The following is a 27,500-nucleotide window of genomic DNA, read 5'->3' on the forward strand; positions in this document are numbered from 1 at the left end:
ATTGAGCTGCCTGCTGGAAAGTACAAAGTGCGCTCACCTAGCATTGAAGGAAGCAGCAAGAGTGATACACAGCCTAAATCACACTGTCAAATTGAAGTTGATATTGCATATGATGAGTTCATCAGCCATGCTCCCGAAGGTACCATTGAATTATTGGAATAAGAATAAACATTGAAAGTTATGTCTGTTCAAAGTGTACTGGTGGAGGTAGGTAACCATGCAGCAGACAGGCCTTTAGTTCACAGGGAGAAAGCTATGGTCTTGAGCATTTCTCTCAATGGTATTTGATTATATGGGCAAGTGTAGTCCTGATAAGAATATGATCATAATATTGTTTGTTTTGACAACCTGTAGAAGTCATTGAGTTCACTCTGGCACATGAGCACATGGTCCTGTAACTTGTGTGCTTTAATGTGACAAGCTTGTGAGCGACTCGCCTGAAAGTAATATCTAGGGTTGGCTTAGTCATCGTTTCTTTTGACACAGGTTTGAATTGTTTGAAGCAGAGTTAGTATTTATGTCTGTTTTTAACGCAGGAGAGTTCTGACCGTGCTTTGAACATCTCAGCCCAGGTTTATCAGTGGTAACCTTAATTAAACACAGTCCGGCCTCTACAGTGGGACTAGAATAGAAGGACAGTGTGATTCAAGCTTAGCTCTCCCAATGTGCCTCTTTTTGCCCTTGTTACAGCTGTCCACTGCCATCAGGCATTTCCTGTGTCGTTGCCTTAGACACACTCTTGTTTATAAACAATTTTTTTTCAATTGTTTTTTGAGGTGAATGGTCCAAAGTGGCACCTCTTCGAATTTTGAGCTTTGATATAGAATGTGCAGGCAGAAAAGGAGTCTTCCCTGAACCAGAAAAGGACCCAGTCATTCAGATAGCAAATATGGTCATAAACCAAGGCGACAAAGATCCATTTATCAGGAATGTATTCACTTTGAATTCTTGTGCTCCTATTGTTGGATCACATGTGTTGTCATTTCAACATGAAGGAAATATGCTAAAGGTTAGTTGTTAAGCTCATCATTCATATTGATTTTGCAGTTACCAAAACACGTCAAGTGCTGTGGTGTTACCATAATTATTATTTTAGCAGCATAATTATAGATACTAAAGAAGAGTTTGACTGGTTTTAAGATGTGGGATGCCATGACTAGGCACATGCAGAAGTACATGTACTGCTACGAAGATTAAGTGTGAGCACGTGTCAGGGTTTCTTTACACAATTTAAGTAGTCTCCTTTATGCACAACATAATTATTTCTTATGATTGACATAAAATCAACATTGCACAACAGGCATGCCAATTGGCCTAGGAAAGTGTAACAGTTTTGAAAAAAGAAGAAATAACTAATGGTTTTGATTATGTTGTTTTTTTTTTTGCCACAGTCATGGAGTGACTTTGTCAAGAAAGTGGATCCAGACATCATAACTGGATACAATGTTGTGAACTTTGATCTTCCTTACTTGATCAATAGAGCAGCTGCTTTAAAAGTGCAGTCGTTTCCGTTTCTTGGAAGAGTGAAAGATGAGAAGAGCACAATTTCAAACACTACTTTCCAATCTCGTGCTTACGGAAAACGAGAAAACAAAGTAATCAACATTGCTGGCAGAGTACAGTTTGATTTGTTACATGCTCTGTTGAGAGATTACAAACTGAGGTCCTACACTCTAAATTCTGTTAGTTTTCATTTTTTACAAGAACAGAAGGAGGATGTGCAACATAGCATCATTACAGATTTGCAGGTAAGGTGGCGAAAAAATTAACAGACATTGCTCACCAACAGATCAGAATGGGGAGGGATTGTGAAATTATTGCTCTGTACATAGTTAATAGAGGGGACTGGTTTTGAAGCTCGGCATACATCATAGGTGCAAACAAAGATGCCAAGATTTAGTTTGGAAAGTCCACGACCGTGAACAATCTTTTGTTTTGCACTCATACACTATATGCATGAATTACGTACTAACCAACATGTTTCTATTGGTTAGTTCCTCAGTACAGAGTAAACAACTATTGTGTTTTGTCCATGGTCAAGGCCAAAAAAAAAGAGAACAAAAACATACAACAAAGAAATTTGTCTGGTATCATAACCATTCCCCTCTATTAATTTAACTATGCTCTGTACTATTGTTCCTTGTAAGAACAGAAGGTGACTATGACAACCCTTTGAGTGGCAGTCACCAGGCAATGTAGTACTGAATATAGGCCATTTTACAGATGTTTGTTCGGTGACCATAGGGAGACCTTTGAATAGATGGAAGGCTGGAGTACAAGCACAGTACCACTTAAGACAGGCTTGATTCATGTGAGAAAAGCCCTGAGTTTTGTATCAAAACAAGCTCAACTCCAGCCTTGCAGTTGCTCAAAGCTCAGGTAACTTAGAACTCAAAGTAAATGGAACCCCTCTACTTCAAGTGCTTTTGCTGAGGACGTTTCACCCCTTCGAGATCCACCAGAAACTTTCACCGTTTCTAACGATGTGCTGCTTGAAACAGGCGGTCAACAATGGTCAAATCCAATCCAAAATTGTATCCAAGCAAGAAGAGCTTCAAACACAGACACGTCCTCAACCACGTTAGCCAGTCTTATTCCCACCATCCTGGATGAAAAACTGAAGTATCCACAGCCAACTGAGTTCCTGCCCCAACCGCAAGAGCTTCCACTTCAATTTGTGCAACCTCGATAAACACCTCAGCAACACACCAATCCCAACTTCGGCACCAGCATTCTCAACCAACCCAGCGCCAGCAATGACATTCCTCCCCTCATCTCTCAAGGACAGTTTCCATTATCAGCACATGCTTCAACCAAAGTTAAACAGACCATATTAAAGGGTGTGCATGTTGAGTTCGACACATTGCTGCCAGAAAACTCATGCCTTTCAGACAACCTTCCCTGGGTATCCATTTTCTTAGATGTTAAATAACTTAGTGTTCTCTCTTCCTCTTGGAAAAAGAAATCCTTATAGATTCTATCGACAAATGGCCGTCGGCTGTTGCTGTGTATTGTACAGTCCTTCTCACTTCTCTTCCTGAAAGGGCGGTAGAGATTATCAAGAGATTATTCGATCTGCCCAAAGGATGTTTGTGGGTTGCACATGGCTTTCCTATGGCATTGAATTTTGTAGAAAAGCAGTGACGAACCTCGCCCTCGACTGCAGATAGCGGGACCATCAACATTTGAAAATGAAATTTACTGGGCAAGCTAGATACTCCTGTACCATCTGTGGGAGTGAGGATCACACCACTTACAGTTTACGTCTGCTCCCTGTCTGCGCTTAATAGGCCCCCATCACGAGGAGTCTGCTACAACTTCAACCGGCAAATCCATTGTAGCAAAGACCCATACCCCTTCATTCACTGCTGTAAGACTTGTAATGGAGAGCACCCCTCCTACTGCCATGACGACTCCTCTTCAAAAACTAGAGGCCATGGTGAGAAAAAATCAGCAAACCACTAGTTTCTTGCAGTCCCAAATGGCACAACTTCCTGTTGATACGTTCCTTTGTTCCATGGCCTCCTTAAACACCACCCCTATCAGAAATTGTTTTTTATCTTTGTGTAGGTTTGACCAATGGCTTCAGGGTGGGCTTTAATGGCCCCTGTATCCCTAGATATGCCCCTAACCTTCCTTCTGTGAACCACCAACCTCCTCAATGAGGTTCAGCTTGGTTGCATTGCAGATCCCTTCCAAACCTCCCACCCCCCACCCCCCATCCCCTCTTTTTGAAAACTTTCAGATTCACCTGCTTTTTCACCTGTGCTATCCTAAGAGGTCCTCTGAAAGCTTAAACGCCCGTATACTACCCATTGAAGACTTCACCCTCCAATACATACATATCGATGATACCTTCCCTGGTTTTCAAATACGGCTCAGGCTGTTTCATGAGCAACACGACATCCAATCTGCCTTCAGAATAATCCCTGTTCGCCTTGAGGACTGGGAGCTCCTGGGAATGTCCTGGAAAGACCACTACTACTTGGACAAAGCCTTTCCCTTTGGCCTATGGAGTGCCCCCATTTTTAATCAGCGTTGTGAATCCCGCTAGTGGTTAGTTAAGCATTATTTAAAGATCCCTTCTATCATCCACATTGAGGACGATTTCCCCTTTTTGCAAGGATTTATACTCAAACTAACCCACAATGTCTCCAAACCATTGGCTTCGGGGGATGGGGGTGGGGGCACATTGTTTCTTTGCTGGACTGGGTTAACTATACCCGCCTTGCAATACAGTCATGAGTCACCCCCTCGGCTAGGTGTCGAGGCCCCTCATCCGGAGGTCCATACAGGCCATGGCTATTATCCATGCCTTGCCAGTACATTCCCTGCCCTTCGTTTACACCCAAGTGTTGTCTATTGTCTTTTACTGTGCACCAAAGCATCAACAATAATATTCTAAAAATCCTAGCCCTAGCACTAATTGTTTTGCTGTAAAAATATAGTGGCTTGTTAGATGTTAAGGTGTTCTTCATGATGTTTATAAATCGTAATTGAACTTGTGTTTGATTAGCAACATTTCTGGGCATAAGAGGAAGCTAAATACTTTCCATTATTTTAAGCCCATCTATAGGGAGAGGAGACCAGGTAAAATAACAAAATGTGAAGAACTGTCTTCTGTCTTTCAGAATGGAAATGATCAAACGCGTCGCAGACTGGCTATTTACTGCATGAAGGACGCAATTTTACCTCTGAGGTTACTTGAGAAACTAATGTGCATTATAAACTACATGGAGATGGCCCGTGTGACTGGAGTACCATTGGGTTATTTGTTATCCAGAGGACAGCAGATTAAAGTAGTCTCGCAGCTATTACGAATGGTATTTGGTGAAGTACTCTTAATCCTTTGGCCTCTTCTAGGTTCCCAATTGATGAGTAAATCTGTCTTGCATTTGAGACTAAAATCTACGTGACTGTCTGTTTCACAATGGAAAGGGTTAATGGGGACCTCTGTGTAGTAAACCCCTTTGTTCCTGAAAGGTTTGCAAGTGGCAAGTACAATTATTGTCAGGTGTTACAATAAAATCACTAGTGACTATTAATTTTGAGGTACCGATGTCAGTAGCCAAGTTTCCCCAGCTTGATTAACGTTATTTTCCAGATTAATCGTAACCATAATTACAATTTTCTCAAATTTGATTGGTGCATTAACTGCCTTATTTTTCACTAATTATTGTGTAGGGTTGAAATCGGACAGTTGGCTGTAATCGGATATCTGAAATCGGACAGTTACATCAGCCAATCATATTAAATGCACTCAGCTTAATAATTATTATTAATCCACCAATCATGGAATTTATCACAAATTATAACCATAGCAACAAACACTTACCCTACAAAACTGTGGATTTTCTTTCCAAAATGGACAAATTTTTAACATTAGACAGTGAAAAAGGAATGCATTGGTTTTGTTTTCTCAGAAATTGTAATGGTTTTAAATGATTGGTAACATGACTTTGTGTTGTCCAATTCGGTCTGTCATCAACTCATGATTAAACAAATTGGACTCCCACGTGTTATTCACTCGTATGATTACAGACCAAATTGGACTCTACTCAGTCCTGTTACCATTATTGACTGCTTATGCAAGAGACTATTTCCATTGCCGTTATGGATAGGCTGTGTAGAGTTTCATACCTGGTAATTTACTGAGACAGGTATTAATTTAGCAAGGACACCCCAAAGGAGACTGTATCACTCTAAACATTTTACACCCTGTTTCTTTAATCAGCTTTATCACCTTTGAGTGGTTAAAGTCTCAACCACTTTACTGTCTTTTAGTCCAAAAAGCAAGACTTGTTACTTCCTGCACACAAAGCTGAAGCAGGAGAGGAATACACTGGAGCTACTGTCATTGAGCCATCGAAAGGGTGAGACTCAAAAATGAAATCTTGTTTTTCAAGCAGTACGGTCAATTGTTTAATTACTCAGAGAAATGTAAATAATGATAATTATCATTATTATATGGCTTGTGTTTGTAGCCGATATAGCTGATTGGCTAATTGTGACTGAATTGTAGGGCATTATTCTCCCGTAATGCCCACGTGCCGATTACGGGCTTGCAAAAACAAAGCAAAACGTAATTAAAAAGCCATATAATAAACTACCGTACTTACTAACCTCACTTGCTCGGGACCGTACCAGGGTACTCTAGGGTACTCTTCCCTAATTTTCTTCTGCTGAAGCAGTGTACAAGGCTTGTACAGTTGTGTTACCATGAAAAAATAATTATTGCTTAAGCCTGTACAGCAAGTGTGACAGACAGTTCTGAAAAAAAATGACAAGTGTTTATTTCCAAATTGCAAGAGGAAAGTCATGTCATAACTTGATAAAGATTTATGGTTTAGGATTTTATATAACACCCATATCGCAAAGTCTCGTGGTGGCTTACAAGTCTCTCTTTAGGGTGAGATCTGACTTCAGCTTGTAAAGGCGCCTCTGGAAGCCGCTATCTGTCCATAAATTTTGATCTTACACACCCAACCCATGTATGGGAAAGGACTCAAAGGAGGACAGATCATAACACCGGGGGTTCCCCCTACTCTCCACAGACAGTGTGCGTTCTTTAATGTCCCATGTGCAATGTTGATTAACCCATTGACTCCCAGGGGTTCCCTATTGACGAGTCAAATCGTCTGGCGTTAGACAGAGTAAAATATTAAGTCTGGCCGGTTTTGGCCGGTTTGGACGTCAGTGGGTTAAAAGGAAAGGTTTTGAGATGGGGCCCACTTGTTTATAGTCCTTATCTTAGAAGACTTAAAAGTCTAACCATTTTGGGGTGTAATTACAAAGGCAGCACTTTCTCCTCAGTTATTTAAGACTCAGAGTGTTGGTTCGGCCAGAGTCGAACTCATGACCTCCTGCATTGCAGCCCGTTGCTCAACCAACTGTGCCATGAGAAAATTTAGAATAAGCATAAGCTTTTAATAATGCGCCATGTATAAATTTGTTTTCAGCTATTATGATATCCCAGTGGCAACCCTTGATTTTGCTTCCCTGTATCCTTCAATCATGATGGCTCATAACCTGTGTTATACATCTCTTCTGCATCAAAGTAATCTTAAAGAGTAAGTAGTGGTTCATATTTACTTATCAAAAAGTTAGCCTTCTCAAAAACTTGTGTAACCTTTGCCTAATACAACTACAGTAATGCATAGCACTTAAACAAAGACTTCTGTTATCAGAACTTGAGTAAATTGTCCTGAATATCCATTGTACAGTCGCTAGTTTTCATTTACCAGTTATGTTTATTAATAGTTATTTGTTAAGACCCAGACTACGTACCATCGAGTTTCTTTAAGAGATCTGAGATCTGATTTTCAAGGTGACTTTCCAATCTGATAAAATTTACGGTATTTTCCAAACATATAGAGATTTTTTTCATTGATGACACATAAATGTTTCTATTAATTTTTTTTTTTTAGTTTAAAACCAGATGAGTTTATCAAGACACCCTCTGGAGATTATTTTGTGAAAGCCTCAATCAGGAAAGGCCTGCTGCCGGAAATCTTGGAGAACCTATTGTCTGCAAGGAAGAAGTGTGTTGAACTTGTTTGTTTAATAGTGAAAGCCAGCTCTGTTAAAACTTTAGCCCAAAATGCAAGCCTTTAAAAATGATTATTTGTTTTGACTGTTTTAGGGCTAAAGAAGATCTGAAGAAAGAAACAGACCCATTCAAGAAAAAGGTGAGGATTTTTTTGGAAATTTTATTTCTTTGCTTATTTCTTTTAATATTTCTTTTAATATTTGCAAACTTGAAGGCTCAAACTAAACAGGTAAAATGACATGGTCTCCATACTTGGCCTGTTCACGTCAATCCACTGAACCCTGATACTCTGCTAATGACCCATACCCAAGCTACAATAATTATTTATTTGCAAGCCATTGTTGAAAAAGGAATAAAAAAAAGAGTTTTCATGATTGATGCAGATCGCACTCTGTCTCCCATCTCCTTTGCCAGATCTTGATATTTCTCGCACTTTTCTATCTCTTCTGTTCACCCTTACTATCAAAGCGTGCCAGCGGAACACCACGGGTAAGATTTTTTGGGAAAACTATCCATGTGAGAAATTTTGTTTATGACGTCATGTACATCCATCCATCCATCCACCTGTACAGACTGTCGGGGAGGAGGCAGGAGAGCTTCTGGAGACTGGAGTGTTCGGGCAATTTTCCTTGGCGGGAAATCGCTTGCCAGGGGCTTATAAGGGACAGTTTATGTTTTCAACATCTGGTCCATTTCTCAGGTTCTTGATGGTCGACAGCTGGCTTTGAAGCTCAGTGCCAACTCTGTATATGGTTTTACTGGCGCCCAAGTGGGTAAACTGCCTTGTCTGCCCATTTCACAGGTAGTTATCATGTACATAAAACCAGTAATGGTATTTTATCTTTAACCCTCACAGCTGAACCGGCTCTCATTGACTAGTAAGATTGTCAGGTGTTAGTTAATTTTAAATCTGTAAGTGTCACGCTTACAAAGAAATGGGTTAATTCCCGAGAAATATATAGCACAAAAACCACCTCAAACACACTATTTTGTTTGGCAGAAGAAAAATGTGTTTTTTAATTGAAAAACATGAAATTAACTATGCTCTAAACTTACAAATAATTACCTAGTTCAGTAAAGCATCAAGATAGCATTCCGCAAAATCTGAAACTGCAAGTGGAAATGATGTGCAAGGGATAAGAGGGAATTAAACTTTTTGATTAGTCCTCTGGCTTAGAGGGAACTGTCCCTCTTGCGACTTGTTTCATTGTACATGTAACTATTAAATTCCACCCTGTTACTATAGCAATAGTTATATATTGATCTTACCACAAGATTGTGAAAACTAAAACAAGATGTCACTATTTATAAATTATGCTGTTTTTGCATAAACATTGAAAAATCAACTCCGTCTCTTGCAGAGTGTGACAGCATTTGGCCGTATGATGATAGAGAGAACCAAGGAGCTAGTGGAGTCAAAATACACGGTCGAAAATGGCTACAAGACAAATGCAAAAGTCATTTATGGAGACACAGACTCTGTTATGGTGAATTTTGGAGTGGAATCCCTTGCAGAGAGCATGGAACTTGGCAAAGAAGCTGCATCTTATGTTTCAGGCCATTTTGTGAAACCCATTAAGCTTGAATTTGAAAAGGTTGAGTATCATTCATCCAGCCAGTGACTTCTAGAGCGGCATGTATGTTTGATTTCACAGCGACCATTATAGCTTACCCAAACATAGGTTGGTGCATCAGGCCACATTAGTTTTACATGTCAATGTATATCCACAAAGGTATTAGAAAACGGACATGTTTGTCTAACTATTTAGTTTTTTCCTAGTTTGCCGGCATTTACTAAACCATTAAAAAGTACCAATTCCCAAGCCATAGAATTGTGCACATTTAAAGTGCTTGCATAAAATTAATTATGTTTTGCAAAGCATAATACTGTACATCACACAGTAAGTGGGGAATTTCATCGAATAAAAGAGAGCTTGTTTCATGAAGTATCTGGTGTTGGCAACACCCATCATTACCTGTAAAAAGTAGATTCTGTATTGTCATCTGACATAAGCTATTGCTTTTACAAAATCTTTGAGGGTTTACATGTAATTTTCTGGAGGATTGCATCTACTGGTAAATGGGAAAATTTGTCACCCACTACAATTTAATAATAATATTACTTTCATTTACTTTGAATTCAAGCCTCTCGACAGACAAGTTCTTCTGCTGCAATTTTAATGTGGCAAATTCCCATTGCTTGCATACAGGAAACAATTTGGCCTGCTCCCAACTGAGTGGCTTCATGGCTCAGTTGGTAGGGCAGTGCAGCGCAGAGGTCATGGCTTCAAATCCGGTTGGAAGCCACCTGAATTTTTCAGGTGTCTAAAAAGACAATTTGCTCAAATTGTCCAGAGAAGCGTAAGGATCACCTCTATCTTTCGTCTGTAACCCACACTTGAAATAATAAATTTCTTTCATTCATTGGTCCTTTCACACGAACGAATGAACCAGACAAATTGACCTTGCTCCCAACTGATTGGCTTCATAGCTCAGTTGGTAGAGCATTGCACCAACATCGTAGAGTGTAATGGATTCGCAATTATCTTCTTTTCTTTATATCGGCGTGGAGGAGCGTTCACTAGCATCTCAAGCACTACTCTTGGGAGAGGTTTAAATTATTTATTGCGTTTGAAACGACGTACAAACCTAAAAAAAAGCAATTTTGAGCGTGCGACAATTACAAAAGATGGAAGGAATAATTGTGAAATCGACACGAGAGAACTGAGAAACACAAATATACTTGTTCATAGACTAACACAAAATCATTGAACAAATGAGACATTATTGATGATAAACTAATTAGAACAATGAAATGATACCTCTTTCCTCCGGTTAAGGGCTAATCTTTATCAGTGAGGAAAATCCTAACTTATGGTCCTTAAATGTCTGCATGTCCTTGGCCGAATGTCCTTTGACCTTAGGAGCGGGAATCACGACAACACCAAACACGGAAACAATGTAACGCAATCCTTTACACAGAGGTCATGGGTTCGAATCCTATTGAAGCCAACTGAATTTTTCAGGTGTCTATAAGGGACGAATTTTTATTGCACAAATTGTCCAGATGAATGTGAGGATCAGCTCTATCTTCTGTCTACAACTGCAACTTCAAAATAAATATACATTTCTTCCATTCATCTCCATTTAATTTGTAACTTAATACTATGCAAGTAGCTTCAAAAATTGTCACTGACAATATCAATCTCGACCCCAGAGCTCTTCTCTTGACCGAGGGAGAGAAGAGCTCTGGGGAACCCTGAAACAAAGTGTCTTCTCATTGGTTTTTGGAAGAACAATCAAAAGCATCTCTAATTGGTGCATTCTTGTTAGCACGAGGAGTGAGCAGGCGCTGCAAGGTTCAAATAGCCAATTTTTGGCTGTAAGAACCCCGTAGTGCATGTTCTCCTACAAAGAGTTTCCCAGAGCCTTGGGTCAATCCGAGGCTCTGGTGACAAGAATGTGACAATATTGAACAATATTTGCTCCTGTGGATGGTGGACTTTATCCAGTGTCTGTATCCAGATGGTCTCAGCAGTCAATTGTTGTAGTCTTGCAGCACAATTTACTTGAGTGATGTATTTTTTTGCCCCGCCAATAAATTTTTGAATTGAATATTAAATGTACACCTTGTTTTAATATGCAGGTGTATTTTCCTTATCTTCTGATAAACAAGAAACGCTATGCTGGCTTGTACTTCACTAAAGCTGATAAACATGATAAAATGGATTGCAAAGGAATTGAAACTGTAAGTGCATGCATAGATGTGTAGATACAAAATGATTTATCAAGTGCAATTTGACTAGCTCCTAGATGGCAGTGGTAGGGCGGTTGTGAAGTGCAGGTGTGCAGTCATGCCTGTTCAAGTGTGGAATGTTTTTGGGCTTCTTTACCACTACTTGGGTTGTTCCATTGACTGTGATAATCTTTCTGCTTTGAAAGTCCTTGCATGAGTTTCTATCAACGTCAACTCCAAGGCATTGTTGCTCATTGTTGCCCTACACAAAAAAGTTTCATACAGTTGTAAGACCTAAAGAATACATAAGCCTTTTTCTGTGTCTTTGCACTTGCTACTGTAAATATTTAGAGACTGAGGAAGTGACACTAACTTTTTCTTTTTTTTAGGTAAGGAGAGACAACTGTCCACTTGTTGCCAATCTCATTAATTCATGCTTGCAGAAAATTCTAATTGAAAGGTATATTTTACTTTGTTAGAAATCATCTTTTTTCTAATTATAATATAATGTGTGTACACTGCAGACCTTGATGGAATGATAATAAACTAGTCTACAATTAGATGTAGCTTCATGGAGTGAGGGCTTGCTTTCCAGCTGTCATCCCATGTTTTGAATTCTACTACAATCTAGGGTTACTGGATTTTCTTGCTCAAAGACTAAGGTTGTTTTAATTTAAAGTTATACAGTTGTCTTGCCTCTTTGAAAAACCAACCCTTGATTTATCTGATTTTAATAATATTGCCCCAAGTGATATTCAGCCCTAACCTAATCGTCTCTATGTCATATTTAAGAAAAAAAAAAACATTTAATACAATGTACCATAACTCTCTTTTTTCAAGGAACCCAATGGGAGCAGTGGAATACACCAAACAAGTTATATCCGACTTGTTGTGCAACAGAATTGACATCTCGCAACTTGTCATTACCAAAGAATTAACCAAGACAGGAGACGAATATGCTGGAAAACAGGCTCACTCTGAGCTGGCAGAAAGGTATTTTGTAAAATTAAGCTACAGCAACACTCTCTATTGGTATTTTTAGTGTATGAATGGGTGTAGATACCAAGATGAGGTCTAGCCATGTGAACCCCTAGCTTTTGAGTGATTCCATATTAATTTTTTCATCCTCTTATAGAATGCGGAAGCGTGATGCTGGCTCTGCTCCAAAGCTTGGCGACAGAGTGCCATATGTTATCATAGCTGGTGCCAAGGGTGAGAAAGCTTATGAAAAAGCAGAGGTATGTTCATTGTTCCTTGTGTCAAACCTTGTGGTTCCCATCTTGACGTGCACCAACAGGGCACCCTACATGAAGAAGATGGTTTCTAGCATATAGATGCGACAACATTGAGCAAAAATTATTTGACCAAGGAATTAGCTCAGGGATCAGAGAGGGCTGGGTCAATTCCTGAGAGGATCGATGTCACAAACTACTTTGCCGAGAAAATTTTTTAGAAGCAGGTTGATAAACCCACACCTTCAGTAGTTCCATTGTGGGGTAAGAGGTAGGCAGTGTGGCCCAGTGGTTAGGGCACTGGCCTTGAGATCAAGAACCGCTCTGACCACTCGTTGAATTTGTTCCTGGTAGTCCCTGGTTCAAATTCCCAGCTGCACTTGTAATTAGCCAACTGGTTTGCCTCCGGCCAGCTGGGTTTCTTAACAGTTGTTGTTGTGTTCCATCATTTCGTATAAATTATTAATTTGTGTTTCATTGGCCCTGAAAAGCCCCTATGGGGAGCGGTGAATTAAGTATGCATTGTAGTGTATTGTTAGACACCATATGGCAGGGTTCGAAATTAACGAAAAAATCCAGTCGCATTTTGCGATAAGATACGAAAATTTAGTCGCAATTTCGCAAATTTTAGTCGCAAAATCGCCGCGCTGCATTGTGTTGTCAGCGGTTTAGCAAAAAAATATGAGCCCGCAGTACTTGTGTGTAAAGAAACTGCTGAAAATGGCGAATGATCGAAGGAATGGAGCTGTGCACGTAACATCGCAGCTAAATTACTATACAATTACGCTACCTTCAGAGAAAATTCACAGCGAGAAACAAAATAATTTTTTCATTTATTTATTTATTTTAGCAAAAGTAGCAGCAAAGTGGGAACTGCTAACCCTTTTGTTTCGAAAGAACGAAGGTGACAACAAGTCGCAAATTTGCGACTTCTCCAGATATTTTAGTCGCAAAGGGAAAAATTTAGTCGCAAATGCGACCGTATTGGTCGCAATTTCGAGCCATGTATGGCCCATTACAGTCAAGCTACCTCGCGTGTGACCAGTAGTTTTGAAATTTGAACTGAGTGTTCAAATCTGCGTGCCAGTTTTGAAATTTGCTCTTGAGACTCTGAATTCCTGTGATTATTTCCTTAATATATCAAAAACAGTTGGCTATGAACTTCGGTTTTCATAGAAAATAAATGCTGTTTGAAAAGTGAAAACTAGTTAATGCATTTGATAAATATTATTGTTCAGTTATTGTCCATTTTTTGCAGCAATTTTCAGAAAAATCTTCAAGATTCCTCCAAAGAGGAATTCAAGTGTTAATTTCAGTCGTGTGGATAATGGTCTTCAGTGACATACCGTAAAATTCCGAAAATAAGCCCCGGTCTTATATTTTGCAAAAGCCCTTTTCGAGGGGCTTATTTTTGGAGGGGCTTCGGTATTGGGAGGGGCTTATCTACGGAGGGAAATTTGCGTTTCCAAATCGATTGGGCTAGCCTTATAGTTGGAAGTAAATTTACCGTTTTTGCTTTGTTTTACTTTGTATTTGAGGGCAATTTTCCAAGTACAAGCTCCCGAGGGGCTTATATTTGGAGAGGCGATTTAATGGAGGGTTTTTTGCATTGCCGCTTTCGGGGGCGTATATTTGGAGGGGCCTATTTTCGGAATTTTACGGTAGCTTGAATGTCAAAGGGAAATTTAAAGGAGAAAAAGCAGTTTCCTGGTGTTTTTTTTAATGTTTCCTTCTGCAAAGTTAGTTAAAATTAACTTTGCTGAAGGAAACATTAATTTTATGATGTGCACATAAGTGAATGAGAATAAACTTTGCATTTTGGTTAACTGTTGTCAATGGTTTGTCATCTCTTATCTATACAGGACCCCATCTATGTCCTGGAAAATAACATACCTATTGACACAAAGTATTACCTTGAAAACCAGCTGTCAAATCCACTGCTTAGAATATTTGAGCCAATTCTTGGAGAGGCAAAGGCAACATCTGTCTTGCTGAGTAAGTGATGACCAGTTGTTGTAGTTGGTTAGCATCATTCTGTCATGTCAAGGCTGCTGCCTAAGAAAATTTTAAAGAGGCCCTCAGAGCTAAATGCTGAGAACTTAGGAGCCCAACATATGAAGTGAAAGGTGTTGCTGTGAAAAATTAAGGCGCCCAGAGCTATTCTTTGGGAGCCCCAGGCTACCGGGCTCCTGTTAGGCAACAGCCTTGCATGTGAAAGGGGGAGGGTTCACCTGCAGCCAGTGTTTTTTATTTTATTTTTTATCACTGAGTAAAGGGTGATGTCTTTGTAATGAGAGAGATATGCAATCTTTGAAATTAGTCAGCTGAGGGACAACAGGCCCTGGGCCCTGTCTTGTCCTCCCCAATTACACAACAAAACTTGAAGACTACAATCTTATACAAATTACACTGGGGTACCCCTGTACAAGTTCTTTCCTGACCTCTGCATACCTTATGAAGCAAGGGAGGGTGGGAGGATTTATATTCGGCCACTCCATATTTATTTTTAAGACATTTGAATGAAAATTGCATGTGTGTCCCAATCAATTAGTCTAAGATTAAAGTTTTGAATGTATGCATTTCTTTCTTACAGAGGGTCAACATACTTTGACGAAGACCATAGTCACTTCAAAGGTGGGAAAACTAGCCATGTTCACAAAAAAGAGAAGCACTTGTATTGGTTGTAAATCAGTCTTAGACAATGATGGTAAGAACAAAATTAATAATCATTATTATCTTTTGCAATCAGTGTGACATACTCTGCAGTTGCTGAAGTTAATCTCAGCTGTGATGATTATTTTCCCTTTTTATTAGTTCACATCATTATAAAATAATTCCTTCATGTTACTATTTTCACAAACATTCTCTTCCTATAGGATATTATTTGGAACTCCCAACTGACCAGCTCCAAGCTGACTTGTTAGCTCAGGTGGTAAAAGCAGTGCACAGTGTCAGTGATGTGCCGGTGACTTGTTGGCCAATGCATTGACTGACGCGTTGGTCAGATCCGATTTGTTGCAGTACCCATAAATTTATAATGTCCTCAGTGTAATCCCAGAACTACATAACAAGATGTAAATGCATGGTGTCAATAGAGGTCACAGCAGGGGTGGATCCAGAAATTCCAGAAAGAGGGGGCCAAAGAAATAGCGGCGAGAGTGCACACTCCCACCCCCTCCACAAGCCCTCTATCCGAAAAATTCATGTTAGTCAAGATGTGCGGTGGCCCCCTCACCCCCCCCCCCCCCAAAAAAAAAAAATCTGCCCCTGCACACGTATAGTCAATTCTGACATTTTTTAGAATACTTTAGGCACAGCGAGCCGGGATCATTGGTGCCTCCCAGTGCCATCACAGAACAGATAGAAACATTTCCTTGGGAGGATTTTTTAAATAACCATTCTTGTTCCGTCCATTCCATTCCAATTTTTTGCTATGTTATGCAAACATGCCATAATACACTAAACCATCCCATGATAAAAAATCAAACAATAATTCCGTTGAAATGTCCAATTATCTACATGGCTGCATGGTGAACAAAACCTTGTGGATCAATTTGATAAAATTTAATTCAGGGTTCGTGCTACTCCTTGAAGTCCTTGAAAAGTCTTGGAATTTAATTTTGGACTTCAAGGGCACTCGAAAAGCCCTTGAAAAAAAGGATTTTGTGGAAAACTGCTTGAAAACTCCTTAAATTTTTTGCTTGGGTGAAAATTGTTGAGATTGCATCATGCCAAGTTAAAGAGACATTTCACAAATTGAGCCCAAAATTGGCTATTAGGGAAACATTAGAACCAAAAATTAAAATGCCCGTGCATGCCCTTAACTTGCAGGATGTGTTAAGGAATATTAAGGTAGCTTTTTCAGCAAAGAAAACACTGAATCACTATGTATGGCAATCAAAGCCATAGAAATATTCTTATAAAAGACTCCTTGAAAACTCAATTTGTGGTTGTTGAAAACTCCTTGAATACCCCTGGAATTTTAGACACAAAATCGAGCACGAACCCTGTTAATTGTTTACTGTAAAATTGAGCAATAAATTTACACAATGTACCATAATTATTATCCTTTCTTGGTAAAATTTAGGTGCTGCTGTGTGTAAGCACTGCAAACCGAAAGAGTCAGCTCTTTTCCAGAAGGAGATTGCACATCTCAGTTCACTAGAAGAAAAATTTGCTAGGTTATGGACTCAGTGTCAGAACTGTCAGGGAAGCTTGCATGCAGATGTTTTGTGTACCAGGTAATCTCACTGTGGGGGTCAGTAGGCACAATGGCTCTCGGGATTGATTTAGAAAACAATGGACACAAAGAACAATACAAAAGAAACAATGGACCTTAACTCCAAAAACAATAGAGCTGCATCCTAAAGGGATCCAATTAAATTAGGGGTTGTAGAGAACTGCATCCTATCCCCACTGTAGAGCTTCTCACCTCAGCCAAGCCTACAACATGTATGTCATTGAAAGAAGCATGCAAGGCTCACAGTGTAGTCATTAGGTCTGGTTGCTTGCTCAAGGAACTGTCTGACTTCTCCAATTACCATTTCTTTTATTTGTAACCATTTACTGTAAATTCCAACATATAATGCCCCTAAAGGTCAGAGCTGTATGTATTAGATAACACTCACAAAGTCAGACCAATAGACCAAATGCATAAATGGCGGCCAAAAAAATATGCTTTTGTTTATGTGCTAATTAGCATCACTAACCTCGTTTGCATGGACAAAATACAAAATAAATGTTGCTTGAGAGCGAGGCTAGGGAGTCTAATCAGCACATAAACAAAAGAATATTTTGTAGCCGCCATTTATGCATTCGGTCTATAGTCAGGAAACTCTGTGCCCAACAAAGGATTTAGTGACAAGGCCTACTCTTTTTTGTCCTCACATGCAAGTCTCACCATTAGTAGTCTTGATTACAATGGACCCAGCATCAGAACCCTCTCAATTACGTTGAGACTTGGTTGGGTTGTGAAAATAAACTTACGACCTCCTGCCCTGCAGAGGGGCACCTTCCATCTGAACAGTGCCATCTTCATGCTCTTTTGGTGTTGATTCAAATGGAAGATAATGTCAACTGTTATTTGCATGGAACTGGGATTTTAAACATGCTATTATATTTAAAGGGAAAAAGACTCACTCTTTTAACCAATTCACTCCTCAGGTGCCCTAGGTCAGCCCCAGTTGACAAGTAAAACTGTCCTGCATTAGACAGACTAAAATCTGTTAAGTTTCACTCCCAGGGGTGGTAATGGGTTAAGGCAGACCATTCACCAGCAAAGGCGAAATGAGGAATCTAGTTCCTTGATACCAGAATGTCCAAGTGGATTGTTAAAAGAGAGATTTAACGTGGCATTTATGACAAACATCAGACTAAAATTGCATTTTGCCCAAAATCTTGCTGATTATTTTACAGATATTGAGCAGCTTTTTAAATGAGAGAGGAATGTTTTCATGCTTTAATGACAAGTAGTAACCTGCCATTTGCCATAGCACAAAAAGGAGCGCTTGATCTCTAATAAGATATTTTTTTCTATACTTAGTCGTGATTGCCCCATCTTCTACATGAGAAAGAAAGTTCAGAAGGATCTCTCTGATCAAGACAAACTCATCCAAAGATTTGGCGACTTCACTTGGTGACAGAGTTAATGGTGGTTTCTGAGCTTTTCAAGCTCTACCAAAAAACTTTCAGAAAATTAATTAACTTAATATACTAAAAAGTATCCTGCATAGAAGTTCTCCACCTTGCTCCCAGAGGATGAGAGGAACCTGCTTAGGTGTTTCACTTCCAAAAAGTTTGCAAGATTGTCAGTCTTATTGTTTTTTCGTTTAGCCTGTTCCAGGCTCTTGGTTGATTGGGACTAGCGAAATTGTGTTGAGGCGAGATAAAGTCAAGCGAAGACTGGGGTAGTGGGGCGTTGCCTTAGTGTAGTCTTCACTATGTTTCACTATGCCTAATAGTGTGAAAAACAATTTTGTCTGTCCTTGTACAAAGGTTGTTTTTCAGAGCATGAAACAGAATTTCCTGGAATTAAAAATCTAACAATAAAGTACAAGTCTTTTGATGTTGCGTTTCACCATACATTTATTTACAAAATGTAACTTGAACAATTATGATTTTTTAGGATAGCTGGTTTGAATGAATGTCTTTCCAATGTTATTTCCAGTAGTCAGACAACACTTTAACAGAATACCATACCAGGGTAACCTTTCACGACAGCCAAATGACTTGCTACCCTAGCATCATAATTTCTCTAAAATCACTGCCTATCTAAGGAATAGTAAAAATTGTCAGGGCTGTCTATGCATAGGAGGGATACTGTCTGAAAACCTGAGATCTCAAGTTTCACTTGTCAAAGTTGTTTTTAAACATGTTTCTGGCAAGTACCGGTACATCTTGTTAAACATTTTGCACATTTAGACAAATGCAAACCACACAAAACCCAACACAAATGCGTTAATTTCACCCATCATTCTGATCACGTAAGAACAGTTCGTTCTAGCCTACCAGAGGAGTGGGAAAGAGAGCTGGTGGCCATAGCTTTTATTTGTGTTGAAGTTCAGGCTGTGTGACGCGTTCCTCCATGTTTTTGTTCTTTGCATGGTTCTTTAACATGTCCATGATCTGGTTATCATACTCCTCAGGTGTTTCTTTTTTCTCTGTCATCCAGTAGTATATTTCCCAGTCATTACTAGGTTGATTGATAACTCTGTCATACTGTTCCAGCAATGAATCACTTAAACTGTCCAAGTGTTTGTCTGCAAATGTGCTGTGGGGTGAAGATATTCATAAATTATTATTAAACCCCTTTCAGGATAACTGTCTCCATATAATCATGCATATTACAAATTTCTTCATCCTTTTAGTAGTTTTACTGTGCAGGATGCCAGCTGAAATAATCAACTAAAAAAAGGGAGAAGTAAATATACTATTAATAATAAACAGGAATGATTAGCGCAATATTAAATAAACATACCATCAGGTTATAAAGAGAGGTATGGTATCTTGGATTCAAGGAACCTGATATTTGCAAAGGCCAGTGGACATCAGTACATTAATTATTGTTTTTATACTTGGTGCAAAAATTTTCAAACAACTCCTATTTTGATTTTTGCTTTGTTTCAGATTAGGCCATCCTTTTTTTTTTCTTTTTGTTTACCGTTGAATGTGTTTCCAGATGTAGAGTCGGTCGATCAGATTGAGGAAAAAAACTACTAGAAATCACACGAAGACTCAGAATAGGAGAGCTGGTACTCCAGCACCATTGCTTTGGAGACTGGAAACAGCAAGACATGAACAAAAGCAATATGGCGGAAAGGCCGGTGGATGTCATTGTCTAAGTTGGCGATGAGGATGGCGTCAAAAGTTACTATTTACATATTTGCATGAACGAAATTCACAATATTCTTTAAAAATGTACCTGTTTTTTCTATGTTGTTACTATGCTTATTTTAAAAAAAATGGTTTAACCTTTTTTTTTTTTCCAAAATGCCAAAAATTAGGGTCGGTCGGACGACGGTAAACGAACCAAAAAGAAGGATGCCCTTATGGCAATGAAAAGTAGAAAAAAAATCAAAACTGAACTGCTTCAAAAAAAAATTAAACCAAGCTAGAAGAAAATACAAATATACTAGCTTACGCAGGGTTGCCATGGTCAGGGAAAAGTCAGGGAAAAGTCAGGGAAAAACAAAAATTTTTCAAGGTCAGGGAAAAGTCAGGGAATTTTGCAAAAGGTCAGGGAAAATCTCAGTTGTTGTCAAAGTCAGTGAAAAGTCAGGGAATTTATCCTTTAGTAGTACAAAGCGTTCATTACAGAGTACCACAAAGATGAATTTGTTGCCTACAATTCAGACCAAGGTCTTGACTTCTTTCTCTTGACTCTCATTGGAGAGAAGCCAGAGTATTCCAAACTGTGGGAAATTTTCAAAATCTTGCTTATACTTTCCCATGGTCAGTCATGTGTTGAAAGAGGGTTCTCTGATAATAAAGACATCTTAAGCAGCAATATGCAAGATCAAACCTTAATTTCCTATCGGATGGCATATGATGGTATCAAGAATCAAGATGGTCCTGTAGAAGACTCTGTAACAAAGGAACTTCTGGTATCTTGCAGGCATGCTCAAGCAAGATACCAGAGCTGCTTAAATCAGAAAAAGAAAACAGAAGAGGCCAGTGAAAAAGAGAAGAGGAAGAAAGAAGTACAGGAGGAGCTTTAGTCATCAAGGAAGAAGAAGGAGAGACTTGAGAAAATGGTTCAGGAACTTACTAAAGAAGCAGATGAACTTGCCACAGAGGTTGAAACAAAACACAAAATGGAATTGTTAGTGACACCAAATGCCATGCATTCAAAATCCCGTGAAAAACGTAAAGAGATTGAAAATGAAGAGAAGAATATTGATGGTTTGCAGGAGAAACTGAAGCTAATGTAAAAGCGGATTTGACTTATTTCATAATTCGCGTAATGCAAGGTCAGTGAAAAGTCAGGGAAAAGTCAGGGAATTTTTTTAGTTCTAATGAGTGGCAACCCTGTTACGTAATATATTGCATTTAAGTGTACCTCAACAACAATCCATTTTCCAACATTCCACGCTTCCTGGAGGGGAACAGAAAGCAAACAGCATTCATAACAAGTTCGTAATTTTTTTCCCGTCCAAAATATAAAGCTTAGTGCCCCTCAAAATGTTTGAGCGAATCTTACTGGTAATTCATCTTACCTACTCTGATAGAGAAGTCTCGCTCGTTTGCGAGCTATTGGTTCGTTTTGAGGTGATTTATACTCTGGGATAGGTGGTTCAATGGGTGTCCGATCTATGACCTTGCCCGATAGAAAACGAATATTAAAAGTCCGCGATGAAGATTGTCGATTCCGATAGAAGATGGAAAGAAAGCCACATCGTCTCAGAAAAGTCGCCATTTTGTTGATCGGTCAGCGGCATAACTTCAAGGCGCATTTTTAGGTGAGGAAACTGGTTATCTAAGGTCACTTGAGGCGTCTCAGTTTGTGTGTAGTGTTTCAAGTCACAACATCTCCTCTACCTCTGAAATTACTATTAATGATTATCGACAATTCGTAATTTTCCCTGGATTAACTGTTGTCGTTAATTTAGGATTACTCTGTCCCAGGACTTGTGGTAGCAGATGAAAAGGAAAAGTGGCATCCCTGGACGGGATTTGAACCCGGAGCACCCAATGTGAAGGAACTGTTTTTATCCACTTATTAACAACTAATGATCAACTGGCTGACAATTGCACCGATTATTTATCAAATGTAATTAGTATATATATAAAATCATTGCTGAATAGTGGTTAATTCTAGTACTTGATTTTAATATGGTTAGCTTTCTCTTAAGGTTTGGAAACCGACATTTTCTCCTTTTCAAACTTGTTTCTTAACCGGTGATAATACGTTTGCAGCAGCATTCGGAAGAAAAAATATATTAATATATTTTTTAAAAGTGTTCTGTCAGTTAGCGATGCGATGCGTTAGTCTAGTGATTAACTGAAAGGGTTATTAACCGAGCATTCCCAGGTTCGAGTCAAGCGAGTTTAGGCATTGGGGTCCGGATTTAAAAAATAGATATTCATTTCCCATGATTTTTATTAATAATACCCTCACCTGCAAATCGCCCTTTCTCGCAGTCAGAGATTTAATTGCTGAGGGCGCAGCTCAACTAGGTCGGACCGAAGGAGCTGTGCTGCCGGCCAGGCGTTCGGCTCCTGAACACGACCCATGTATGACCCCCAGTATGACCTCGGAGCACAGCACAACAGCCTGATGGAATAGGCTGGAAGTTGATTTGGAGGAGGGAGGAAAACCCTCAGAGTCAGATTGAGATCGACTGAAACTCAGCCCACATACGACCTCGAGGCCGGAGATGAACCTGGGTCGCAGAGGTGGGAGGCACGGTTGATAACCACTAAACCACCCTAACTTAAAAATTGTCGACAATGTCATTTCAGAGGTATGGGATGGGTTTAAGTCAACGTCAACCTCGTTCCCAGGGCCTCTTCGTCGTCGAGGAGAAAGACCCAATAGCCCCAACCCCAGTCCCTCGGAGAGCCTGACCCAATGGATGCAACAAGAGACACTAGTAACGAGGTTGGTTTGAAGTTTATCACAGGTAGCCCAAGCTCAGAAGCCACAACACTACCAGCAATACTGCTTTCAGGAGGGCGCCTACTATGGTTATTGCGCATACGTTCTGCGCATCTGGAGATACTCGGATTTCCTATGGGCAGTGCTTATTAATAAAGGGATATTTTTGCGCATTTTAAAACTATCCGGAAATAGTAGATCTTATAGCCTGCGAGCAAGCTCTCTTTCGGGAAAGAGAGCTTGCTCGCAGGCTATAGATCTTAGTAAGTACATGTAATCTTGGTATCCACAGAGAAAATTGGGGGTAACCATACATTTTTGAGAGATAATTAAGCTTCAATTTGAGAAAGAACGCCATACATTTCTTTGTATTTTAAAGCTTTTTACAAATATTATTCTTAAATTATCTTTGAAAAATGCGTGGTTACCCCCATTTTGTTTTTTGGATTTCAATACCACTTGTTAAGATCTACATTTTCTGCATAATCATAAACCGGGGCAAAAATACCTTTGAATTAGAAGGCACCATCCTTAAGTCATTATAAAATTATTTTGAACAATATTTAGCTTTAAGCACAAACTTCACACGCATTGTCCCAGTTTTTATATCATGGCGGCAGCTGCAAAAGACAAGTTCATTGTTCATTGCCGCAGATAACTTCCATTTTACAAAATCGCCCCAATTCCTAAAAGACGGAATGACGGAAAATCGCCTAAATGCGGAAAATGGCAAATGACAAACATAGATTTCAAAATATTAATAATGGGATACACCTAAAAATAGATGGTGTCGTCAATGAAAAATCACAGGAGGTGGTTATTAGTGTGTCACCTAAAAAAAATTCGTGTTTGAAGGGTGGTCGCCACTAGATGGCCAACGCGAAAAAGTACGGAACTGTGTAAGGTTTGGAATTTTACAAAATTAAAATAATCTTTTAAGTGTTTGCAAATGACGAGATATGAACTTGTCGGTGCCACTGTTACAGTAATTTTGAAAAGAAAAAAACTCGTTTGTATATATATTTTATTTTAAAATTGTTTTTAAGCAAAGGTGTTTGTGGTCAGCAGGTTTAATTGGGACAACTGGCAGGCTTCATACGGCTAGGACAATAGGAACACTCGGAAGCTATCGGTTTTGTCAAGAGTCATATTATGGGGTGGGGGGGGGGGGGGCTTAACGGTGGTCGTATTAACAGGGTTCCACTGTACACATACTCCGAACCTTAAAAAGGAAGGGGTTTTTTATTTTATCATTTTTATTTTTCTCGGGATTTTATATTACGTCTTTTAGTCTTTGGGGCGATTTTCCGTTATTCCGTCTTTTAGGATTTGGGGCGATTTTCCGCCACTCCGTGGGCCACGCGCCAAAACTCAACTGTTCTATCACAGTGGGAAGATCAGAGAGTTGTAGCCCCAAATCGGGAAAGCATCTGCATCTTAGTCGCGACTATGACTTACTCTGAAATGAAACAATAACATAAAAAGGCATGATGGGAGCCCAAGTCCCCACTGAGAGAAATTTCATAAAAATGGAAATTTTCTTTTATTTGTGACCCGAGACAGGTGTCCTGTCTTAAGCGTGTGTTACGTCGAAGAGGCCAGCGGTCTGGGATTTTCTTAAACATATCTAGTGTGCTTAATGCAGTTATTCTCCCTTACTAGCTCCTTGGGTAGTCTGTTGTTCTTGAAATATGCCTCAAAATAAGTTTAACAAAAGTAAACAGTGGTGAATGTAGGGGAGGGGCCCGGGGGACCCGCCCCCCCCCCCCCCTTATTTTGGCAAACAGTATATATTCTGGTATCCCCCCCCCTCTTAGCTCAAGGTCTGGATCCGCCACTGGTAAACACAGGCTATCCCAAGACACTGGAAACCCATTTTCAGAGAATCTTGTCTCAGTCACATGCACAATAATGAATATATATATAAATATAATCTCTAAATTATCTTCTTTTGAAAACTAAGTGCATCCCCTCTTTTAAAGGATTCATATTTGAAGAGAGTGCCTGAATCCAAATCGCTCCCTGCGATGTAAGGGTCATAACCAGACATGTGATATGTGATTGTTACACATAAACAGATAAAAGGTGCGAGACACAAGGTTTTGTGGTTTTCTTAAATCGTGTATTCAAAGGTAGAGTTAACCTTTTATTTACCAAACTCAGATAATTTTCAGTCCAGCAATATAAATTTGATAAAATTAAAACAACTACCCCCTAACAAGCAGGGCAAAGTATGGTGTCACCTTAAGATAGCCTCAACTCTTTATGTATAACTTGCAATAAAGCGTTCTTTTCTTTAGAGAGAGCACAAAAAGTAGATTACTTCATGCACAGCAGACCTCTGATTGCACGAAGCAGTAGCTCAACTTGGTTCAAACAACGTGCTACTATCGTGCCACACTGAGGTCATACACCAATGATTTGGGTATTTCACTATACTTGGATCATTTTTCCACTTGACATTATTTATAGTTATTTATTTAGCACAACAATTATTAAGTTTAAAAAGTTCTACATTTGAAACCTCCCATATGTTATAGTTTGCCACTGACAAGTTAAATTCACTACTTTAACAGCAGTAGCATGACAATTTGAATAAGCTTAATAGTTACCCGAGTGCCATACAAAATAACCACATTCAAATATGCTCTTGAAATTATGACTGAATGCTCTTCTAAGGAAATTATGTAATTATACTATTTTATGTTTGCCCTTATACTTTTTAAATCATGTGTTGTATTATTAGTATCCTTGAGGCTTTCGCATAGAGTCACATAAAAAAACACAGTAACTTTTTTCAGGTGAAATGAGACTCACCCTTCTTTCTGATGAAGGCCGTCACCAGCACAGCCGAGACATCAATTTCAATTTCAATTTCAAATGTTATATTATTAAGAAAACACATCAGGTAACTGCTACATGTATCACTTTAACAAAAAAATCGCCAAAAAAAGCATCTTTGAAAAAATGGACAAAAAACATATTACAATGTTCAAGTGGAATACTTTGAACTTAGTTTTAACCACATTATGTGTTAAGAACCATAGAGGGCACTTTTTCATAACATGAATAAGCAGTTGAGGCATGGTAACTAAAATAGAGATCTACGGTAGGTCGCATTAATTATTATTGTCTTGACTTGAGGCTGTCAACCAACCTGTAAGTAAAAAGTATAGGTTATATTGAAATTAATTAACCCATTGACTCCTGTGGGTTCCCCACTGACGAGTAAAATCGTCTGGCGTTAGACAGAGTAAAATACTAAGTATGGCTGGTTTGGGTATCAAAGGGTTAAATAATTAACTATGTTACATGAAGGTATGGTGAAAATCATACTATTGGCCGTTTGTATACTAGAGACGCATAATCTGTCCAGACAAATTATGCATCTCTCATGTTGTATGTCTAGTGTAAAGACGGAACAAACTATATATGTGAGACCCATAATCTGTCCTGAACAAACATGAGGAAACATTAATTTTTTTCTGCACCTATTAAATTTTGTCTAGTATAAAGATAGGCACAGGCCGCATAATGGGTCTGGATGAACCATCCAGTGTGTCTTCAAAGAGGTACTAAAGTGGATACTGTAGTTAGTCCAGAGCGTCTTTTGCCCATCTTTATACCGGATGAACTTAAGAGATGCCGTGAAAAGTTTGTCCCAGATGAATTATTTGTCTCTAGTATAAGACAGCTGTTATCTTTGCACCTAGTGGACCACAATGATCACTAAAAATCAATTTGACTGCCACTAACACTGAAAGTATTTTGTAACTTGCCAGAGGCACTAATTTGTAGGGGTTTTAGGTAGTTACTACAGTTTTCCCAAGAAAAAGATCAAGATTTTGAAATCTGTGAAATTAAAGCACCAAGACGTCTCTTTTGAAGTGTAAGTCACTGCAATTGATGTAAAATGTAAAATGTAAAAAATAAATGCAAATTGGGGAAAATAGCTAAATATAAATAGTGACCGAGCTCCTGGAGGGGGAACTGGAAACTAGACATTTCAAAGGCCTTTTTCTCAAAAACTAGCCAACAACCCGACCTTAAAATTTCAGGATTTCCTTAGTGACAAAAAATAATCATGTATAGAAACAAATACTAACTACTGCACTGAAGTCACACATACAGAAATTTGCAATCACTCTTTCAGGAGTTGAAATTAAGTTTGATTAATAAAGACTAAATCAGAATTCAAATTTCGACTTGTATGCTCAACCTGGCTATCCACAAAGTCAATAATTTCTCAATTCTTAAAACTCAAAACTCTGGCCTTGAAACTTGACTCTTGATAACATCAAGATCTGAAGGTCGATGGGAAATTAGTTGCTTGGCGGCAGGCAAAAGGACAACTGAAAAATCAGAGTCCTATACAGCACTCAAACGTATGACCTCCGTAACACTGGCCGGATGCTCTACCAATTGCGCTATTAGAACTCACTAGAACTCCTTCCTACGACTTTGATTTTTCAGTTGCCTTTTCTCCCGTTTCAGAGAAACTATGCGTAGTTTCCTGTCCTTCCCATGGGCGTGTTACACCTTAACATCTATTGTTGCATCTGAGGATTAAGTTTTGAGTTGAGATTGTCAACTAACATTTTGATAAGCAAAGTAAGTAACTGGGGGGTTACTTGAATTAGGCTCCATGCTCCAGCACTTGGCTAAGTAGCCTGACCTCTGGCTGTTATACACAATTGTGGTCTTATTCACACAGAAGCCCTTCAAGCTAATCCTGCCAAGCCGACCATATGCTGGAAAGGTCAAAGCACAACACAGGGAACACTGTCCCCTACTCTTTTCGAATAGTGTGTGGGATCTTTAACGTCCCACAGAGTTAATGAACGAGGGTTGTGAGACGGGACCTCCGGCTTATTGTCCTTACCCGAG

General features: G+C 39.2%; 3 protein-coding genes across 4 annotated transcripts in view; 1 reads left to right on the forward strand and 2 right to left on the reverse strand.

Annotated features, from left to right (window-relative positions):
- The window catches only part of LOC138059993 (DNA polymerase delta catalytic subunit-like), a 30,535-nt gene extending 11,969 nt beyond the window's left edge, over positions 1-18,566 (forward strand). The window contains exons 4-21 of one of the 2 annotated variants that reach the window (XM_068905659.1): positions 1-139; positions 777-1,009; positions 1,392-1,748; positions 4,632-4,823; positions 5,785-5,873; positions 6,960-7,070; positions 7,428-7,541; positions 7,643-7,688; positions 8,250-8,351; positions 8,911-9,144; positions 11,196-11,297; positions 11,675-11,745; positions 12,126-12,278; positions 12,421-12,523; positions 14,380-14,512; positions 15,111-15,224; positions 16,605-16,758; positions 18,060-18,566. The exon at positions 1-139 is cut by the window's left edge and continues 42 nt beyond it. In XM_068905659.1, the coding sequence (XP_068761760.1) occupies positions 1-139; positions 777-1,009; positions 1,392-1,748; positions 4,632-4,823; positions 5,785-5,873; positions 6,960-7,070; positions 7,428-7,541; positions 7,643-7,688; positions 8,250-8,351; positions 8,911-9,144; positions 11,196-11,297; positions 11,675-11,745; positions 12,126-12,278; positions 12,421-12,523; positions 14,380-14,512; positions 15,111-15,224; positions 16,605-16,758; positions 18,060-18,156 (2,544 nt within the window). In that variant the 3' untranslated portion in view covers positions 18,157-18,566. The remainder of the gene's footprint in view (positions 140-776; positions 1,010-1,391; positions 1,749-4,631; positions 4,824-5,784; positions 5,874-6,959; positions 7,071-7,427; positions 7,542-7,642; positions 7,689-8,249; positions 8,352-8,910; positions 9,145-11,195; positions 11,298-11,674; positions 11,746-12,125; positions 12,279-12,420; positions 12,524-14,379; positions 14,513-15,110; positions 15,225-16,604; positions 16,759-18,059) is intronic. The other variant, XM_068905660.1, reaches the window with a different exon arrangement.
- A 17-nt stretch (positions 18,567-18,583) lies between these two features.
- On the reverse strand, positions 18,584-21,463 carry LOC138059994 (succinate dehydrogenase assembly factor 2, mitochondrial-like). Its single transcript, XM_068905661.1, has 3 exons — positions 21,232-21,463; positions 21,075-21,110; positions 18,584-19,286 (listed from the first exon to the last, which is right to left on the reverse strand). Exons 1-3 carry the CDS (start codon positions 21,429-21,431, stop codon positions 19,061-19,063), a joined length of 462 nt encoding a protein of 153 aa, XP_068761762.1. The 5' UTR covers positions 21,432-21,463; the 3' UTR covers positions 18,584-19,060.
- A 3,283-nt stretch (positions 21,464-24,746) lies between these two features.
- The window catches only part of LOC138059995 (ADP-ribosylation factor-like protein 1), a 16,160-nt gene continuing 13,406 nt past the window's right edge, over positions 24,747-27,500 (reverse strand). The window contains exon 10 of the mRNA XM_068905662.1: positions 24,747-25,770. Coding sequence (XP_068761763.1) covers positions 25,740-25,770 — 31 coding nt within the window. The 3' untranslated portion in view covers positions 24,747-25,739. The remainder of the gene's footprint in view (positions 25,771-27,500) is intronic.

The sequence above is a fragment of the Montipora capricornis genome, chromosome 8, assembly GCF_036669925.1.
Source record: "Montipora capricornis isolate CH-2021 chromosome 8, ASM3666992v2, whole genome shotgun sequence".
NCBI lineage: Eukaryota > Metazoa > Cnidaria > Anthozoa > Scleractinia > Acroporidae > Montipora > Montipora capricornis.